Source organism: Crinia signifera, chromosome 11, assembly GCF_055691185.1.
Source record: "Crinia signifera chromosome 11, ASM5569118v1, whole genome shotgun sequence".
Lineage (NCBI taxonomy): Eukaryota > Metazoa > Chordata > Amphibia > Anura > Myobatrachidae > Crinia > Crinia signifera.
The window spans coordinates 37,748,019-37,770,066 of NC_139227.1; the positions used below are offsets into that span (position 1 = coordinate 37,748,019).

General features: G+C 41.9%; 1 protein-coding gene across 2 annotated transcripts in view; it reads left to right on the plus strand.

Moving 5' to 3' along the window:
- The window catches only part of ZC3H18 (zinc finger CCCH-type containing 18), an 87,378-nt gene that overhangs the window by 32,604 nt on the left and 32,726 nt on the right, over positions 1-22,048 (plus strand). For both annotated transcript variants that reach the window (XM_083164671.1, XM_083164672.1), the window contains exons 4-9: positions 3,133-3,275; positions 3,533-3,625; positions 10,406-10,563; positions 12,544-12,576; positions 16,714-16,828; positions 17,594-17,856. In XM_083164671.1, the coding sequence (XP_083020797.1) occupies positions 3,133-3,275; positions 3,533-3,625; positions 10,406-10,563; positions 12,544-12,576; positions 16,714-16,828; positions 17,594-17,856 (805 nt within the window). The remainder of the gene's footprint in view (positions 1-3,132; positions 3,276-3,532; positions 3,626-10,405; positions 10,564-12,543; positions 12,577-16,713; positions 16,829-17,593; positions 17,857-22,048) is intronic.

The window sequence follows — 22,048 nt, forward strand, 5'->3', positions numbered from 1 at the left end:
AATGAGCGGCTCCCGGCTCGGCCCCCTGCTGCTGAATGTGTAAAAAAAAAAAATATTGTTAAAAAAAAAATATATATATATATTCATGTGCTGCAAGGACATAAATAAAAATAGCATGCCCCCTCACAGAAGAAAAAAAAAACAGATTTTTTTGACACCAAAATAAAAAACGCTTTATTTTCAAAAATCACATTCCAGTTCTCCAGAAAAAGATGACGAATGTAAAATGGAGAATCTGGGGGAAAATCACTGGAGAAAGCAGTTCTCCACTTCAGCATTGAATACACTCTCGGCGAATTCCACTAAAAGCCCCCATTGAAAACCAATGGGGAATCGCGGAGAATCACAAACAGAGAATCGCCAGACATTCATTTGTAGAGAATTGTGTCCATTGAATAGGGCGAAATGTTTTTTCTGTGAGAGAATTCCCTGTAAACCCGGCGAATTGCCTGATTCCCCAGAAAATATGGCCAATCAGAGGCATTGAATACTGGCCTTAGTAAATTTACACCATGGTATCTATATATTATTAAAGTCACCTTTTGTAAATCCTACATTGCAACTTCAATTCACTGCTGTCAGTGTTAGGCTGCTATTCATATGATAAATCACTGCTTAATATCAGGAGCCGCAGATTGAATATATAGCAAGTATTAAATATTCCACGTCACCGCCACATCTGGTTTTTGTTTTTGGGTTATTTCTAAGACCAATCATTTCCACATTGTGTCTCTACATGCAGTGTGATGTGAAACACACTAAGTTCAGCTGATGTAATGGGTTGCTTTTAATACCTGCTGTGTACACTAGGTGGCGAACGTTACCATGTCTGATATGATGCTCTGCAGTACAACCACCTGTATATAATGTAAATGGGTCTAGTCTGGTTAAGAAGAATGCTTAATTGCAAAAGAGGAGCAACATAGTCATATTGTGTGTTCTGGTGCATGCAGTGAATTGTGTGGCTACGGTGAATAATGGTCCTGTGCACCTGGCCAACATATTAACCCTTCGAGTGTCAACGTTGTTGTGGAATCCTCAAAAATATCCCCTAAAAATGCTCACAGCGACTGATTTTATTTCTTGTGGTGTAATATTTAATTACATTTCAAAGAATTGACTTGGCCGTGTTTTGTAGTTATACTAAAAGAACAGCTGCTGTGGGCGGCGCTCGTATTTTTAGCGGATATTTTGAGGATCTCATGCAGCAACATTGGCACTCAAAGGGTTAAGCACAAAAGCCAATATGTCCTCGGTTCTCTTTAACTAAACTTAAGGGTTTTTCCACTATCATGTGACTTTTCATCTGCAGCCAATACTGAGTACATTCCTGTTCTCTTTCTCCTGCACCTTATCTATATCTTCTGAAATGCAGCCAGGTAGGGTCAATAATGCTGCCTTTGGTCACATAAGCAAAATAAACCGTTACTTGCGCAGAGGAGTCCTGGTATCTGTCCTTTTTTTGGCCAGCAGACAACAATAGGATAATATGCACGGTACAATTTGAATATCTTTATAAAGAGCTGAGAATAAGTGTGTGTAAACAGCAATTATTTACATGCATTGGCTGCATAGGTCGATGTTGAATGTGATGTGAATGGATTTGCGCGAATTCGCACGGCTGCTATGCTATTTGCAGTCGTCTGCATGAGCGGAATTTCACTCTGGCTTGGCAGCGGCTAGAGAATCGCACAGCAATCGGGTCTGAATTAGGCCCACTGTTAGTTTGCATTGTGCTGCCCGTAAGGATAAACCTTTGATCCACTGCTGCTAGAGAGAGGTCTAGTTCACCTTCTTGTATTAGTATGGTAATAATTATTAGTGGTCTGTGTATGCTGCTGCTGCCACTGCTGCTGCTGCAACTCTGAAGCGAATTCACTCAACACTATTGTAGCATTTGTGTCCTCAAAATGTGGGTGGTGCCCGGCTGACTATTTTCCAAGCTGTAATGGAACACGGTTTTACAATTTGGAAGGTGTGGCCTCATGATTTAGTGGGTGGGGCCTGCACAGGTTGCGGTTTCCCCAGCAACGTCTGTATTGTGAATCTGGAATGTCCGTACATATAAAATTGGTGGGATCATTCTTGTGCGTTCATGAAATGCAGCTTAAGTAAAAATGCTCTTCCATATTAAGGTCGACCACTGAAAGCCGACACATGAAAAAGGTCAACCGGGTCAAAAGGTTGACACAAGCATTAGGTTGACATTGGGAAGGTCGACAGTCAAAAGGTCAACATGGGTTATTCATGTGTTTTTTTTTTTTTTTTTTTTAGCAGACCTGTGCAGGCAGGCTGTATTTCATGCCCTACCGTCCAGTAGGGCAGGGATGGGGAACCTTTGGCCCGCCAGATGTTGTTGAACTACACATCACAGCATGCCCTGCTCCAGTTTTTCTATTTGGTCATGCTAAAACTGTTGCAAAGCATGCTGGATGTGTAGTTCAACAACTGGATGGCCGAAGGTTCCCCATCCCTGCACTAGGGTTTGGAGGCAGAATATAATAGTGTGCAGAGAGTAGCGTGGCACGGAGCCCAAAGCATGGCGAGCGTAGCGGTGCACTCTTCCGTTGCCCATGTTGGCCTTTTTGATGGTCGACCTTCCCAATGTTGACCGAATGCTTGTGTTCACCTTTTGACCCTAATGACCTTTAGCCATGTCGACCTTTCTTCATGTGTCGGCCTAGGGCCTGTTTACCCAATGCGTGTTGACCATAGTTTGGGCCACCCATTGACCCGCCCCACAGTCTGGCCACCTACGTGTGCAGCCATATTGCATAATGATACTATTATACGACCCATGGCCAAGTATCCAGGAAGTCCCTTGTGTGGCCAGCTCTCTCTTGTTCAGGAGCCAGCTAAAGGTGCCCACACATGGTGCGATGCACGCTCCCGCGGGCATCGCATCACACAGTACAAAAAGTATGTGCTGCACATACTTTTTGTACTGCCCGCGGATCGCATGCAATACGCATGTGTTGAGATGCCATCCAGCCCATAACAGGTGCGATCATCGCACCTTTAAAAACATTGGTATCTTATGTCAAGCTTTGAGGTCCATGTCCTAAAAGCATTTAAGCTGCAGTATATCAGTGACCATCTATTTTATTTTACACATCACTTATTATTCTTTAGGTAACTGCACTTGGGGTATGAGCTGCCGGTTTATACATCCCGGTATGAATGATAAAGGGAATTACTCACTTATTACCAAACCGGACCCATTTACACCCAGCGGCACTTCTACTGGTGGAACCCAGCTGCCTCAGAACTCTTGGGTAAGTTGTAAAACTATACATACATTGTAGGTGTACCTGACTGGGTGTTGGAGGGCGGGCGGGAGATGCTGACTTCCTAATCATGAGATGATCATAAAGTGTAATGACTACGGGTCCTCCTGTCTCCTGGGTTTGGTGCATTTCCTCCTAACCTATCACATTTCTCCCGTCAGCGGAGCTCCTGGAGTCTGGGCTTTGTTGCAGTATTTTGTTCCTGGATCAAGCCTTTTGCACAAATGATTTTCGTCTTTTTTTAGGGTGCTCCAGTCACCGAGGAGCTGCTTCCTCCCCCGGTTCCAGACCCTCCTGTAGAGAGTGCTTGGGAGAGAGGACTACGTCACGCCAAGGAGGTAATGTAACGTGGTTATCTGTGGGTCTTCTGGATGCATGTATAAGATCTAGTGTACAGCAATTACTGGTCTGATCTTCTTTCTGTACCGCGTGTCTTTGTATTGTGCTAACAGCTTTAATTGGCCTCTATTGTCTCTGCAATAAATACAGAGGTTGCAAATGTATTCATTCTGTTTCCAAGTGCATCACAATTGTTGGAGCCACTGCAATTACAATGTGTTTAGAAAAGAAAAAGAGAATCGCAGAAAGTGTGGTACTTACAAGTCCTCCGTTATTAAACCCGATGTTTTACTCCATTCTAAACTATCGTCTTTTCATATCCGTGCTTTGGATAACCCTATCATCCTGATTGTTGTACAAAATGATGTCAGCATATTATTGCAATGTGTGCTGGAAACAATGGGAAAATAGGGTGTGAAAACAATAGCTGCCCTAAGGGACCACTTTAAGTGACGTGTATCACCAAAACACACAAATAAATACAATACGTACATGAAAACACCAATATGGTCTCCGGCGCTGATAAGATTTCATTTTCTCTTAAGAGATTTCCAAAACGAAAAAGATAAAAAAATACAATAGTGTGATATTGTTTAACAATATAATTAAATAATTAAATTTGATGAGTTCTGATGGTCCCGTACTGTTGAGATATGTCTACTTTCTAAGTAGACTAAACGTATATGATGGAGTGGTCAGGTCACCGTGTTAACCCCAAATTATTCTTCCTCATCATAAATTACTCCAAAAAGACAGAAATACCACAATGGTGTAATACCGTTTAGCTTTTAGACATGACACAGATGAATATATGAATGATACCAAGACCTGTACCGTTAAATTTTGTCTCCTATACAAGTAGACAGTGTGAATAGGAATGGTTACTTCACCATATGGCTCGAAATATCCTTCGTTTCAGGACATCCAAGGCTCATAAAAATAGAGAAATTGGCTAATATGGTGTGATACATACTTTAATAGACACAATAAAAACAAATAAAACAGTGTAGCCAAGGCTGACTTACAAAGAATTGCAGACTAAACAAGCAAGATGTATATGACCACAGCCGTCCCCGGAAACTCCACCTAGTGAAGAAGCAGCTTTTTATGGTGATTGCGCCAGAACATGTGCACAAACTGCTTTTTCTATTGATTTAAGGAGTTGGTGTACTCCTACTGCACTGTGGGCTGCATTTATCCAGAATTAATTGCGCAAAACATATACCCACCATTCTAGAAGAAGCCGCTTTGACGGCACTCTCCGGACTACCAACGCGTTTCGATACCTGTAGTATCTTTGTCAAGGTGTTAGAGAGAGACTGTTGGAGATCTGTGTATATACCTCCAGGTCTAAACTTCAAACAAAACCTAATTCCAGACATGGATAATACCTCACCCGCTAATCCTATAGAGCCTCATTAGCTGAATGCAGAGTCCAATATCCGCTTTTTCTAAACTTCTTCGTAATCCAAATGGTACGATTCATGCTGCATAGATACTTCCGCTTATCTGGACCTGCCGGAAGTGGAAGTGACGTTTCTCGTTTCAGCTTCCGGGATGTCTCTGCATTCCAAAGTTGTTATGGCAACTGCTCCGGCTCCCACAGTACTGATACTTCCGCCTTATGGAGGCGAAAGTGACATTATGTGTACCAATTGGAGTAACATTAATGCGTTCCAGCGCTCGTTCACACTTCCTTACTTAAGATGTCGATGCGGAAGATGATGTATGCGTTCCACATCACATTGTTAGGAATATCTTTATTCATCCTTATATATGGGGCGACACGGATGGTGTAATGGTTAGCATTACTGCCTCACAGCGCTGAGGTCATGGGTTCGATTCCCACCATGGCTCTAACTGTGCGGAGTTTGTATATTCTCCCCGTGTTTGCATGGGTTTACTTCCGGGTACTCCGGTTTCCTCCCGCAATCCAAAAATATACAGGTAGGTTAATTTGCTTCCAACAAAATTAACCCTAGAATGTCTGTGTGTGCGTGTACATGTGGTAGGGAATATACATTGTAAGCTCCACTGGGGCAGGGACTGATGTGAATGTTCAACTATTCTCTGTAAAGCGCTGCGGTATATGTGTGCGCTGTATAAGAAGCTGTTAATAAATAAATAAATATACCGCCTTTATAGTTAAGGTGATGCTTAGTCCATTTGCCAATTTGGCCAAATAAGAAGAATGTAATTTCATAGAAGGTGACTGCATTGTTCATAACCTCAAAAAATAAAGAGGGTAATAAAAATTATTTTATATTTATACAAGTTTTTGCTAACAGGTTTTATACAAAATATTTAAAAAAAGATTAGACGGTATAAAAATGTAATAAAAAAAATCCTTCCAGAAACCACTCTAGTTCAAAATCTTTGTTGAGCCCTTAAGGTAATTAAATATAGTAGTCCGTTCACATTTTGCTAAAACTGTATTTATATCACCTCACCTTTTTTGGGGGTTAATTTTCCGTAGGATATAAAACCTTTTTTATGTGGCCTGCATTGCACGGATGAGTTTTTTATGAAGTGCGTGGAAAGAGCATGCGTTTCTCATGCTTTCCGTATATTACGGATTTGTTCACTTACTCTTTAAAGTGTCTACTGGTTCTTCCAATATAAAATAAATGACAATTACACTCAGTAGCATAAATAACATTAATACTATGGCATGTTAAAAAAGTCTTTAATGATATATTTTTTGCCATTGGTAGTATTTTCTGTTGCTTTCATTCCAAAATTATTAGGGATGCATTTGCATCCTACACATGACTGACATCTATAAAAGCCAATAGATTTTTACCATCTTAAGATGCACCGTGTTTGTTGTTTTTTTTTGGGGGGGGGGGGGGGGATTTCTGCTCCTATTATGGGGTCCTTTTTTTTTTTAATTAGTCCCCAATGTTTCTTTAAAATATTACAATCCTCTTGATGTTGTGATGAAACATTTGTTATAAAACAACCATTTGAAGTGATCTCCCTTTTATTTTTATTTTTTTGGTAACATAAGGTCTTTTTTATTCAGACTTTTTGCTATTGAGTTATCTATTGTACTTTATTCATATCCGCTTGTTGGAAACCTTTTTTCATATCCTTAGCCTGATTACAAAAAAATATCCTCCTCTGTGCAGTTCCTGCGTAAACGTCTAAACCAGGCATGTCCAACGTTGGCCCTCCAGATGTTGTGAAACTGCACATCCCAGCATGCTTTGCCACAGTTTTGCTATTACAGAATGCTAAAACTATTGCAAAGCATGCTGGGATGTGTAGTTTCACAACATCTGGAGGGCCAATGTTGGACATGCCTGGTCTAAACTGTCCCATTGGTATAGATTCCTACCATCTGTTCTGGTGACCGCTATTTCTACTGATACAGTATGTGTTTGTGAATCGTTGGTTTTTACGTAATTTGGGGGTTTTAATTGTATTATCTTCTATATAGATTACCAGATCTAGGAAATTGACATTCGATTTACTAATGTCAAGAGTTAAAACAATACCTCTATTGTTGGTATTAAGATAAGTGCAAAGTGTATCTATCTATTTTTTTTTCATTTGGAGTGGAGATAAGGAAACCTTAGATACATTTTGCCCTAATAGCTGTCACCAGAACAGATGGTTGGAATCTTTACCAATGGGACAGTTTAGACGTTTACGCAGGAAGTGCACAGAGAAGGATATTTATTGTAGTCAGGCTAAGGATATGAAAAAATGGTTTCTAACAAGCGGATATGAAGGATGTACAATAGATAACTCCAATAGCAAAAGCAAAAAGTCTGAATAGAAAATAAAATTAAGAAAAAGGAGATCACTTCAAATGGTCGTTTATAACAATTTTTTCATCACATCAAGAGGGTCGTAATATTTGAAAGAAACATTGGGGACTATTAAAAAAGGACCCCATAATAGATGCAGAAATTCAGAAAAATCCAGGGTGCGTCTCCAGACCCAATCTAAAAAATAAACAGTTTAAGCGTTTATGCCCTACCTCACCAAAAAAGTCAACTGTAAAATCTATTGGCTTTTATAGATGTGGGTCATGTGTAGGATGCAAATGCCATCCCTAACAATTTTGGAATGAAAGCAACAGAAATTACTATCAATGGCAAAAAATATATCATTAAAGACTTTTTAACATGCCATCTAGTTTTTAATGTTATTTATGCTATTGATCCTATGTAAAATTAACCCCCCAAAAAGGGGAGCTGATATAAATACAAATAGGATTTTTTCTTTGTTATATTTCTTAATTACATTTTTATCCTGTCTTATCTTTTTATATATATATATATATATATATATATATATATATATATATATATATATATATATATATATATATATATATTTTGCATAAAACCTGTTATCAAAAATGTGTATAAAAATTATATAAGTATTAATATCCTAATTTATTACCCCTTAATTTTTTGAGGTTATGACAATTGCAATCACTTTCCATGAATTTCCATTATTTTTTTGGGCCAAATTAGCAAATGGACTAAGCATTACCTTAACTATAAAGGCGGTATATAAGGATGAATGAAGATATTCCTAACAATGTGAAATGAAACACATACATCATCTTCCGCATCGGCATCTTAAGTAATGCGGGGTACACACCAGGACGACCCGCTCACGATGCACAGTGTCAGTGTCTCGTCCGACCCGCTCACGATGACGCGGGGGGGCACGACCCGCTCACGATGTGCACCGTGAGCGGGTCCGATCCGATGGCGACCCGCACCCGGCTGTATGGTCGTCATTGAGATCCTACCTGCAGCAGGTAGGATCTCAATAACGACCGACCGACCCGCGGGACCGCGCATCGGATCGGTATCGGTCCACACCAGGTCAGAAAAGGGCCCAATCAGCACACAATCTACATCCAATTGATCGGAATTGGATCTAGATTGTGGGGATCGGGCCCTAGTCGTCCTGGTGTGTACCCAGCATAAGGAAGTGTGACCGAGCGCTGGAACGCATAAATGTTACTCCAATTGGAACGCATAATGTCACTTCCACCTCCGATCACTCCAAAAGGCGGAAGTATCAGCACAGCGGGAGCAGTTACCATAACAACTATGGAATACAGAGACATCCCGGCAGCTGAAACAAGAAACGTCACTTCCGCTTCCGGCAGGTCCAGATAAGCGCAAGTATCAATGCGGCAGGAATCGTACTATTCTGATTATGGACAATTTTTGAGAAAGCGGAAATTGGACTCTGCATTCAGCTAATGAGGCTGTATAGGATTAGCGGGTTAGGCATTATCCATATAGAGGTAAATGGGTTGGATTTCTGGTGCGCAATTTAAAGTGCAGCTGACCTCCTCTAACAGGAGTTATCAACCTGGTCAAACAAAAGCATATACAAGAAAAAAAAAATTTGGGAGTACAGCGCTCTACTGTGGGTGGTATTTACAAACAAATCGGGTGTATCTTACCAGGTGTAGATCTCGGACTGCTTCTTTCCCAAAGTTATTTCATACGGTCACATGCAAATAAAATGGAAACAAATATAGTATAGTAGTCCAAAACACAAAGTCTATACAAATATGGGAATTCCACAGGACCAAAAAAATGGATATGTTCTTCTATGTAACAAGCGTTAAAGGTGATAGATCTCTTTAAAAGATCCCCATAAAAGAGATCTATTACCTTTAACGCTTGTTACATAGAAGAACATATCCATTTTTTTGGTCCTGTGGAATTCCCATATTTCTATAGACTGTGTTTTGGACTACTATACTATATTTGTTATATATGTGACCGTATGAAATAACTTTGGGAAAGAAGCAGTCCGAGATCTACACCTGGTAAAATACACCCTATTTGTTTGTAAATACCGCCCACAGTAGTGGGCTGTCCTCCCAAAAAAAAAATTCCTTGTATATGCTTAGGTATTATCCATGTCTGGAATTAGTTTTTTATTTAGTTTTTTTAAGTTTTTAGACCTGGAGGTATATACACAGATCTCCAACCGTCTCTCTCTCTACACCTTGACAAAGATACTACAGGTATCGAAACGCGTTGGTGGTTAGGAGAGAGGAGTGCTGCCAACGCTGCTTCTTCACCAGGTGGAGTTTCCGGGGAAAGCCGCTTGTTTTGTCTGCAATTCTTTGTGGGGTAAAACACAGGGTGAGAATCAGCCTTGGCTACACTGTTTTATTTGTTTTTATTGTGTCTATTAAAGTATGTATCGCACCAAATGCCGATTTCTCGATTTTTATGAGCGTTGGAGATCTTGAAATTAAGGCTATTTCGAGCCATATGGTGAAGTAACCACTCCCATTCATGCTTGTTTGTCTACTTGTATAGGAGACATATTTTAACGGTACGGGTCTTGGTATCATTCATATATTCCTCTGTGTCATATCTAAAAGATAAACGGTATTACACCATTGTGGAATTTCTGTCTTTTTGGAGTCATTTATGAATATTTATGGGGTTCAAACGGTGACGTGACCGCTCCATCATATACCTTTTGGAGTCTACTTATAAAGTAGACCTATCTCAACGGTACAGGATCATCAGAACCCATCAAATTAAATAATTGAATTATATTGTTAAACAATATCACACTATTGTATTATTTATCTGTTCCTGTTTTGGATAAATAAGAGAAAAAGGAATAGGATCATTTATCAGTGCCGGGGGACCATAATTGGTGTGTTTCATGTGTGCTGGAAACAGTTTATACTCTTGTTGTACTGGATGCCAAGCACTGAGCAGTTTTCCCCCTGAGAACCAACATTTGTTGCGTTTTGGTTTCTCCTGCAGGTGCTGAAGAAAGCCACCATGCGGAAAGAACAGGAACCTGATTTTGAGGAGAAGCGTCTGACGGTGACTATCGGCGAGGATGAGAGAGACTTCGATAAAGAGAACGACTATTTCAGGGACTGGAATTATCGGATCACTAGAGAAGTTCGGGAAACTGGGTCCGTTGTGAATCTGGTGTTATTTTTATAAACTTTAGCTTACTGGCTTGTACATGCCGTACTGGAACTTGTTGCTGAAAATATCACTTTTTGTTTCACGCTGTTTTTCTTTTTCTCCTGTGTTTTTAGCCATGTTTTATAGCTGAAACAAGGTGCATCAAAAGTTACAGAAGAACATATTGGATATACAGCCCATATGAATGATAGCCATAATATAGGATTAGTTGTTTATAACTATAAACCACCCATAAATAAGAAAGCACACGTTAAGCTAAATGTTCTGTTTCCAGGTTGGGTGTAAAACACTATACAGCACATGTCAATCTGACTGAATAAATAAAGCATATTAGTAACTGTAACGCGATATACACAAAAGTAATGTGAACATTAATACTGTGAGGGCTCAGTACGAGGAGCGTTAATACTGTGAGGGCTCAGTACAAAGAGCATTGATGCTGTGAGGGCTCAGTACGATGAGCGTTAATACTGTGAGGGCTCAGTACGAGGAGCGTTAATACTGTGAGGGCTCAGTACGATGAACGTTAATACTGTGAGGGCTCAGTACGATGAGCATTAATACTGTGAGGCCTCAGTACTATGAGCATTGATGCTGTGAGGGCTCAGTACGATGAGCATTAATACTGTGAGGGCTCAGTACGATGAGCATTAATACTGTGAGGGCTCAGTACGATGAGCATTAATACTGTGGGGGCTCAGTACTATGAGCATTAATACTGTGGGGGCTCAGTACGATGAGCATTAATACTGTGGGGGCTCTGTACGATGAGCATTAATACTGTGGGGGCTCTGTACTATGAGCATTAATACTGTGGGGGCTCAGTACGATGAGCATTAATACTGTGAGGGCTCAGTACGATGAGCATTAATACTGTGAGGGCTCAGTACGATGAGCATTAATACTGTGGGGGCTCAGTACGATGAGCATTAATACTGTGAGGGCTCAGTACGATGAGCATTAATACTCTGAGGGCTCAGTAGTATGAGCATTAATACTGTGGGGGCTCAGTACGATGAGCATTAATACTGTGAGGGCTCAGTACGATGAGCATTAATACTGTGAGGGCTCAGTACGATGAGCATTAATACTGTGAGGGCTCAGTACGATGAGCATTAATACTGTGGGGGCTCAGTACTATGAGCATTAATACTGTGGGGGCTCAGTACGATGAGCATTAATACTGTGAGGGCTCAGTGTGTATGCATTATTTAACATCTATTTTGATATAGGTGTCTCAAGCCACTATTGTTATATAAGAATGAGAGACTGATAATTTATCACAAGATGCAATTATAACAAATATTTCTGCTGTACTAAGAAACATTGTTGCAGGGAAATAGGAATAATGGTGCGGATGTATTAAGCCTGGTGAAGTGATAAAGCGGTGATAGGAAGGTTTTAATGCACCACCCAATCAGCTGTGTTAAAAAAAAGAAAAAAAAAAAAGACAGGAGCTGATTGGCTGGTGTGTTATCACTTTACCAGGCATAATACATTTGCCCCAATGAAATCAGAGTAGCAGGTGCACCAGGCAATAAAAACAGCAGGAGGGATGGATGAGCTGAATGTGGAAGGTAGACAGTTATTAGACTGACAACAAATGGTTGACATGCATTATGTCAACAGATGAAAAGCTGACGGGTACAATAGGTCGACAGGTTCAAAAGATCAATATAAAAATACACACTTAAGGTTGACACATTATTCCCAACACGTGTATAGTAACACAGATCCGAAATTTGGGATAAAATAACTTGTGTGTTGACTATTTTTTAGTCGACCTTTTCAGCCAGGCAACCTTAAGCATTATCTGTCGACTCAATGGCTGTCTACCTATACATTGGCAATTTATCACCGGCCATCAAACAAACAGCGGTCTGATCCATCTATGAATCCTGAGAAAGTTGTTGTGTTTCTTTGTATGATGTGAGTTTTTACCTATACGTATATTGTCTTTCCAGGGAAGTGGAATTTCGGGAAACTGTGACACAGGGGTAAGTCTCGTCTCTGATAAACCAATGATTACGTTCTGGTTCCTTTATGTAGTACAGAATTTGGCTATATTGGTGAGGGGATGCTAGTTTATATTAAAGATTTTAGCAGCTACATTGAGTATATTATGAACATTGGGGGTTATTCCGACTGGATTGCTGTTGTACACTTTGCAAGCTGATCGGTTATCTATTGACTGCACATGTGTCTGGATTGCAGCACACATGAGCGACTCCTAACAGGGACAAAAACAGTGATTATTTTTATTTAGCAAATCCCCGCCGCAGTTTGATTGACTGGAAGTCACCATTTGTGGGTGGACACCTGGGGGGAAATTTACTAAAGGAAATGTGTTCAAAATAGGTGTATTTGTATCCAGAAATAGACTTATTTTTGACATTTACTATCCCGAAAATACGGCAATTCGTATTGATAGCACATCAATACGACTACGAATTGCCATATTTTCGGGATAGTAAATGTCAAAAAAAGGTGTATTTCTGGATACAAATACACCTATTTTTTTTACAAATTTCCTTTAGTAAATTTCCCCCCTGATGTTTTCTGGGAGTGTCAAGAAAAACGCAGGCATGCCCAGGTGTATTTAACAAGGGTATGTGACTTCCACTCCAGCCCTTATCAAGCCCGTCTGTTGCAGACTTGCCGAAGGGTCAGTTCCGTATAGTTAGGCCCAGGGCTATTTTTGTGCAGGCTCCAGCAGGAACTGTGGCCCTTATTCTAGTTCACTCTTTCTGACAAAATATTTCTTAGATGGACAAAACCATAAGCACTGCAGGTGAGGCAGGTGTTACTTGTGAGATAATTAGATTTGGGTGGGGTTTTACACCTGCCTCACCTGCAGTGCTCATGGTTTTGTCCATCTAAGAAATATTTTGTCAGAGTGAACTAGAAGAAGGGCCACAGTTCCTGCTAGAGCCTGCACAAAAATAGTCCTGGTTAGGCCCTTATTCAGATCTGATCGCAGTACAAATTTGTTCTCAAAATGTGTAAAACCATGTGCACTGCAGCTGGGGCAGATGTAACATGTGCAGAGAGAGTTACATTTGGTTGGAATTTGTTGAAACTGAAATCTAAATTGCAGTGTAAAAATAATGCAGCCAGTATTTACCCTGCACAGAAACAAAGGGGCAGATGTATTAAGCTTTAACAAAAGATAAATCCAAGGGTGATAAGGAGAGATAAATGCCCAGCCAATCACCTGCTAACTGCCATGTTAAAGCCTGTGTTTGAAAAAAGTCAGTAAGGAGCTGATTGGCTGGATGTTTATCCCTCCTTATCACCCTTGCATTTATCTCTTGTTAAGGCTTAATACATCTGCCCCAAAATAACTCCACCAAATCTATACATCTATACATGTTACATCTGCCCCAGCTACAGTGCAGCATGGTTTTGCCCATTTTGAGAACAAATTTGTACTGCGATCAGATCTTAGTTTGTCAAAATCATTCGATGGTGAGTGAGTTGTGAATTGTTTGCAGAACAGCGATTCATTCACAAGACATTTGCAAACCTGCACTGGGTGGGATTTTACTGTTGTAGTAGCAGCTATCTGATTGCAGATTCGCACAACAGCGATCACGTCTGAATCAGGTCCATGGTTTAATGTTACTAATCTGCCCTGAAATAGATATTTACTTTTAGTCCAGTGTCTCTTATGAACTTTTATGCGATGACATTTTCTCCTCATCTTGAAGACTGTATCTACATTAAGAGATAATTTAACGGCCCTATAATATTGCCCTGTGACCTTTTTGTGGGTCCACCCAGACAAAGATGCCCAGCGCCCCCTCACCACCACCCCTGCTCCGCTATTATTTTCATATCCTCTGTCTTTATTTCTCTACCAAAACACCTCATTTGTGTCTGCAATGAAAGATACAAGATTGGCTCCTTTATTGCATCTGTCATTTTATACCATTTATGGTTTTATTGTCACTGATGGAACACGCCATACAGAATAAGCGTCGTGGATGGTGTAGGACAGTGTCCCTTTGGCATGAAGGCTGTGTGGTATGACATAAGCCATAGACCATCTTATTAAACCTCATGCAGCAGGAGTGCACGTCACCCAGCCCTGTCGCCGTGTGCAGAATTTCACACACCGCCAGCTGTCTCTGTACATAAAGTCATTCACCGCAGCTGCAGGCCGATTTTTCCGCACATCCCTAAACAGCCCCCGTTGTACAGTGCGAAGGCAGCCTACATTGTGCAGTGCGTTTATTGCAGATTTGAACCCTGGAGCATCCTAGTAAATGATCATCGGAGTAATGGTCATGTTTTTGTCAGGACGGACTTGTTCCGTTACTGCTGCATCACTGTGACGCGCGGACGCCCTGTTTTATCAGCAAGGACTAAACAACAAGTTTATTATTTTAAGATAAGTAACGTTTCTGTATTACCGCCTGCTTATCAAATCTCTCTACAGCTGGGAACTATAAGGAACACCTTTCCTTACTGGTCTTTCCCTTTTTTATGCCGTAATATCACAAATACACTGTGACAGCCAAAGGCTGCATATGCCCTACAAATTCACATAGATTACATGATATATTTTTCCCTAATAGATTTTTTTTTTAAAATTTTAAGACCTCTCTTTTTCTGAGGTGACCGACAAATCTGTCCGGACCGCGATTACACAATTCTTTTTCATTCTTCAGTTTATTTGCGGTGTCCTAGCAAGGGCATGCAGGTCTACATGAGACAATGGTTTTGAATGTCATCCGTCATCCGTTTTCATGCAGTATGAAGTATTGGTTCATTGAGCTGTAAAGGCCCCCATACACTGAGCCTATTTCAGTCGATTCCATCAAATCGGTCCAAATCCAGTCAGTTTGATGTCCCCTCAGGTACGATGCGCTGTCCCATGGGTTGGTAGACGGACCAGCTGGCCATCCGACCACCTGTACCTGCGAGTGCGTGTCACACAATTGGATGTCCCTGTCCCTCACGGTCCTCCATGTCTCCCGCGTCGCGCAATTTGGTGTCAGACTTCGGGCTCATCAGTGTGATGTCAGTAAAGTTTGGGGCTGCTCGTCACTGTGGCAGGACCACCCCCCACCCCAGTGCCGGGAGGGGTATAACTGGGGGTCCTGGTCTCCCTCACACCTCGGTACGAGGAGCAGGATCCATCACATCAAATTGTGATGGATGGCATGCGTCCCTGCTGCCCTGGAAGCTTGCGGGGTATCGGGTGGCCGTACACTGCTACGAGACATCACCTTAAGGATGCCAAGAAACGTGTGTATGTCGTAGACCATAATAACGGCACTCTCTGCAGTGCTGCTGTTCTTAGATATTCTAGTATTGTTCTGCCTCCTTTAACGTCCTCAGAATGAAAGAGATGTTACATTGACCTAGGTGTGCCCCCAGCGTTTGATTACTTTATAGCACAGGTTCTCAAACTCGGTCTTTGGGCCCCACACAGTGCATGTTTTGCAGGTCTCCTCGCAGAATCAAAAGTGGATCTCTTAAAATGTGTCAGTGAGTAATGAGTGCACCTGCCGGCTGACCTGGCAGACGTGAACTGTGTGGGGTCCTAGCGACATCGTTTGAGAATCCCTGACTTAGGATCCATGTATATGTGAGTGATCTTCTCCTTTTCACTGAAAACTATGGGAAGATTTAATTTATGAACTTTTAGCTTGGAACTGCGCTGCCTCCACTGTTTGTTTACTGTTCTGCGTGCATCCCAAAGGCTGGGAAAAATTCCACCGAGCACCCACGTGCTCCTCTCTTAAACCACTTAATAGGTTTATCGCCCTCTAGTGATGGATTTTTTATTTGCTGTTAAAAGTTTTTTTGTGACACAGGCCAAGTAGTGAAAAATTCCAGACCTGTAAAAGATTCAGATTTATATATTTTTTTGTTTATGTATTTTTTTTACAAACTGTAACTATTTTTAGGCTGTGTTTGTGTTACAGATTACACTTTCATTACCCAGAATAGGCTGTGTTGGAATGCGTTCAAATCAGTAAAACTTTCCACGGCCTGGTGATTTGTGTGTCGTGTGCAGATGTAAACTGTACCTGAGTTATTAATACTAGATGGGCAGAATGTTTTTTTTGTTTTTGCACGCAACATTTTAACATCTGCATCATTATAACACTTTATTTTGTTAGTGCTGACCCTTACGCAGACCCCTACTGTGACCTTGAAATGGAGAGATATTGGCGCGGCGGTCAGTATGAAAACTTCCGAGTGCAGTACACAGAGGCCGAGCCGTATCGATATCGAGTAAGTGACGCGATCATTGCTAATCGTTTGTTCTGCTATATCACAACACCGTCCATTTCATCCCTGTTTCTAGGGCCAGCTGTTATAATGGATTGTATGCAGGTGATGTGGGGCCATTCATGTTATTGTACAGAAAGAAAAAAAAAATAGAACTTTTTGCAAAGTAGTTGTTCAATGCACTGTGCTCCTATTTCTGTAAAAGTCTGTCCCACATACCAATAAACAAAAGATTGGATACACAAACCTAACCTAAGTAAACTCGTAATATAAACTTGCATAGGTAAACCTTTACTCTGTCTATTTTTCTCTCTCATTAAAGCGGAGTCCACCTCTTCTGAACTTTTACCCCTCCTTGTTGTTTTCAGGGCTTACGGCTGGATTAGGAAATTCAAAACAGGAAAATGTCATTGCTTTTCAATTTAAAATATTTTTATTGTAGATTTTCACGTATAATAAGCATCACGGTATGTGTGAGAGAGAGGCTTAAATATTATATACGGCAAAAGTGTTGCAAAACTCTCCTTGTTCCCCAGCTCACCTGCTTGTACCCAGTTTTGCAGCAGGTGCTATACCCTGGCTTATGGCGTAAAGTTACTGTGCGGGACTTTTCTTTGTTGGTGCACAAAGCACTGTAGAAGTGTCAGCCTGTAACATCGTGCCCAGTGATCATACCGAACACCAGGTTTTCCCACATTTCAACCTATTTGACTGCAGAACAGATTCTCTCACCAGATTTGCCCTTACGCATTTCTTCTCTCCGCACAGGAAAGGGAGCGAGAAAGGGACAGAGACAGACAGCGAGACAGAGAACGGGACCGCGACAGAGGTCGAGATAGAGATCGGCGTCAGCGGGAAAGGGAGCGCGACCGAGAACGCGAGAGAGACAAGGACCGGCAGAAGAGGAAAGATGAATGGGAGAGAGAGCGAAGTAAGAGGGACGAGAAGGAGCGACAGAAAGATAAAGAGAAGGAGAAAGACAAAGAGAAAGATAAAGATAAAACAAAGATCAAGTCTCCCCCTCTACCAAGGTCAGTACTCTCCGGTTCCAAGGAATGGCTTGTTATGTATGTGGGTGGTTGACCAAGGGATGATCCGTGCACTATCCAAGGCCGTCATCCCTTGGTCAGTTGGGTGTTTAATTTTTGTTGGATTAGTCGCTAATGAGACATTTCTTACTAATGCACCTTAAAGCAGATCGTGAAAATAATCCTTCCTAGTCGCCTTTTCTGCTTCTTTACCTAAGCATACTCACGATGAGCAGTACCCAGGTGTCCCACAAATGGGTCTCAGGCTTGCTGAGTGACTTAAGGATCTCATTCTACTCCACGTAGTTGCATGTTTACCTCGCAATGGACTTCCGATATCTGATTTGGGTATTCATGATGGTATTAACGTTCATTCTAGCACCTGTGCAGTTCCTCTTCTAGCACATGTCCGGTCTGTATTTCAGCACTGAGATGACCAGACCTTTTTCTAGAGGCGCCACAGCAGAGAGTGACACCCCAGGCAGGGAAGGGGAACTGCACAGGTTTTGAAAGATGCATGGTTCTGAAGTAAACACTACGATTGTTGCTGGGATAGCACCAGAGAGAGGACTGTTATTGGCAGTCAAGAAACAAGATGGAAGTTGGCATTGAATAGGATTTTGATTTGAAGTATGAGAGTTCCCGAGCAGTTTTTCTGTTATGTGGCTGGACTTTGTACAAACTCATTTTTACACGTAGCCAAGTTAATTTACAGAGGAATGTTATGATATGCAACTTAAGATCTTAAGAGATTTAGCAAATACGTCCCAGACAGTAAATAATAAATCAGACAAGGTCTGGTTTTCTCTTAAACATAATATTAAGCCTCAAGATGTAATGATTAATGCATTCTTTGTTCTAAAACATAAAGCCATTGCACGCTCTGTATTTCAGCTTTGCCCTACTCCGTCCTTGCCTGCTCCATACATACGTACATTTTGAGCAAACTACTGTTGATGACAAGAAGTCATCATTTCTTTGCATAGAGAAGATCTGGATCACCTGCCTTTGGCATGTGTGGTCGGTTTACCCTGCATCATTCAAATCCTGTGCAGTTACGCCTTCTCTTTCTTGTCTGTTCTGCAAATTGGTGCAGAAATAGACCACACTGTGCTAGAAGCACCACATTTACACCCCAGAGAAGAGGAACTGCGCAAATTTTGAAGGTGCAGCGTGCTATAATGAACCCTACCGTCTATGCGCGTCTATGCAGCCTAGCATACAGGCCCACAGTCTCGGAAATAAAAGCAACAACACCACTCACGCAGACCACCCGCTTGTCGCTTTTCTCCACTTCATTGTTTCTGCTGAGGCACACTTGGTGTTGTAATAAGGTTAATTTACTATTCGCACAGGTCTGGTCTGCATATCAGTGCTGAGATGATGTATGAGGTAAAATAGCCCTGAGAGCTGGCCATAAAATGTTAGTTTAATAATTGACATTTAAAATAAAATGGCGGTTATTACAATTAATGGTGCTTAGTGACCGCTTACTACAACTGTGGCGACCAGGGCATACATGAAGTGGATAATGGATTCATATGTATAAAATAAAATAATTCAGGGGGAATAATTATTAGATAATCTTACCCAGAATTCTTAATCATCATAAATATCAGGAGTCATCTATACCAGGCGTAGGCAACCTGCAGTTTTCCAGCTGTTACGAAACTACAAGTCCCAGCATGCCCTTCCATAGTTTTAGCGCACTAATAGCAAAACTGTGGCAAGGCATGCTGGGACTTGTAGTCTCAAACAGCTGGAGAGCTACAGGTGGGCTACGCCTGACATCTAAGGCAGTGATGACTAACCTTGACACTCCAGCTGTTTTTGAACTACACATCCCAGCATGCCCTGGATCAGTTTTAGCATGGCCAAATAGTTAAACTGTAGAAGGGCGTGCTGGGATGTGTAGTTCAACAACAGCTGGAGAGTCAAGGTTAGCCAACACTGATATAGGGGGTTATTCAGGTTCACTCGCAAAGGCAAAGTCACTCTCTAATGGACAAAACCATGGGCACTGCAGGGGGGGGGGGGGGCAGATGTAACAGGTGCAGAGTTACATTTGGGTGTTATTTTGTTTCTGTGCAGGGTAAATACTGGCTGCTTTATTTTTACACTGCAATATAGATATCAGTTTGAAGTACAATCCCCACCCAAATCTAACTCTCTGCACAAGTAACATCTACCCCACCTGTAGTTCTCATGGTTTTGTCCATTAGAGAGGGAATTTGCCTTTGCGAGAGAACCAGAATAACCCCCATAGACTTCTAGGGGGAGATTGAACGGCTTGCTTGCGTGTATTTTAGCTCGTGTATAAAGCTCCCAGGATTTATTCAGTTATTTTACGCAGTCTTTGGAATTTGCCCCTTTCTTGCTCCCCCATGCACAGGATCGGCTGCATTAAGCACCTTTTCCCATGCTAGGTGACAGGTACGCTGAAGTTACGTCACGCCCGGCTCTCGTGCGACCAGCCTTAAAGTCCTACCTTACGATGGTTTCTGCTCCCACCTCATTACGGGGTCCAGCATAAATCCGCCATAAGTGCAGCCTCTCTAAATAGTCCCCCCGCCCTTTTATTCCAAAGTGAAAGTAATTTTTGCAGGGACACTGACCTGTTTCAAACTTGCTGAATATGGAGAAATGGAGCTGTGAAGACAGATTGGAGGTAGAAGCAGATAGGGACTGGGGGTTGGGGTGTTTGTGGGCACAAAACTGTCACAACTGAAAGTTAAAACGGTCACAGCTTAAAGAGAAAGTACATTGCAGAAGCCGTTATTTTGATGGGTTTTTAACTAGTGTGTGTGTGTGTGTGTGTGTGTGTGTGTGTGTATATTTATCTCTCTTGCTCACATTAATAATTACCAAAGGTTTCTGAAGCTGCGCTATATGGTGGGGGTACCGTGGTCACTGAAATTAATTATTATAGTAATGTTACAGAGAGGGCAATATTGAGAACTTGTAGGCAACTCCAGCTGCTGTGTAACTTTACAGCATAGAAGGGCATGCTGGGATGTGTAGTGCCACAGATGGCCTACTCCTGATCTATACCAAAGAAATAAAAGTCCATGTACTGTCTCCGTATAGAGTCCTTCACCTCTGCTCCCTGACATAACGCATCGCTGACCTCTAATTGCTGTGAGCGCATACTGCTCACAGGCGGCCTTTGGGGCTGCACCCGCATTACTTTCATTTTCTTGGCTGGCTGTAAGTTCATGTAATTAATATGCTAAAGGGTCTGAAGTTCCCCTGGCTGGAGGAATGCGTCTCTGCCCAGGCTGTACTTTCCTCTGTCACTCTTCTGTGCACACAGTGTGTTTTCCCTGTGCACACGGTTCTCATTTTCTGACAAAAGGTATGGGCTGACTTCACTTGTTTCTTTGTTCTTGTGCTGTCACCCGTCCCGCGGTTTGAGTAACAACCTGAGCGTACACTTCCTAGTTGCTTTAGCTATGTGCTGGGGTATGGGTCCTTGGGTCAACTAAATTAAGGTAGACAGGCATTGGGTCGACACCTGCAATAGGTAGACATGGCTAAGGTCAACAGGGCTGGAAGGTCGACGGTCAAAAAGCCGACATGTGTTTTTCACGTGTTTTTTTTTTTGTCCCAAATGTGAACATAGTGGATATGGAGACTGTCTAGGTGTCATGGCTCGCCATGCTTCGGGCGCGGTGCCTCGCTGTGTTTGCCACACTTTCTCCCACCACAGTGGATGGTAGGGCATGAAATACCGCCTGTCGGCACATATTGGCTAAAAATATGTGAAAAACTCATGTCGACCTAATGCTTGTGTCAGTCTTCCAACCCTGTCGACCTTAGTCACGTCGACCTATTTCAGGTGTCAACCGAAGCCCTGTCGATGTTCAGTGGTCGACACAATGCATGTCCACTTAAAAGGGTTAGAGCTAGTGACTGCATCGCTGTAACCAGGCTGAGTTCCTGCTGAGCCTTGGTCTACCATGTCCACCGGAGCCTTGGTTTTTAAGTCCTCTGCAGTCATTTATGCTGTTATTCGGTTACTTCTTGTTTAGCACCCTTTAGAACACAGGTTCTCTAACTCGGTTCCCAGGACCCCACACAGTGCATGTTTTGCAGGTCCCCTCACAGAATCACAAGTGACGTAATCCGCTCCACCTGTGGATCTTTTAAAACGTGTCACTGCGTAATGAGTGCACCTGCCTTGTGGCCTGGAAAA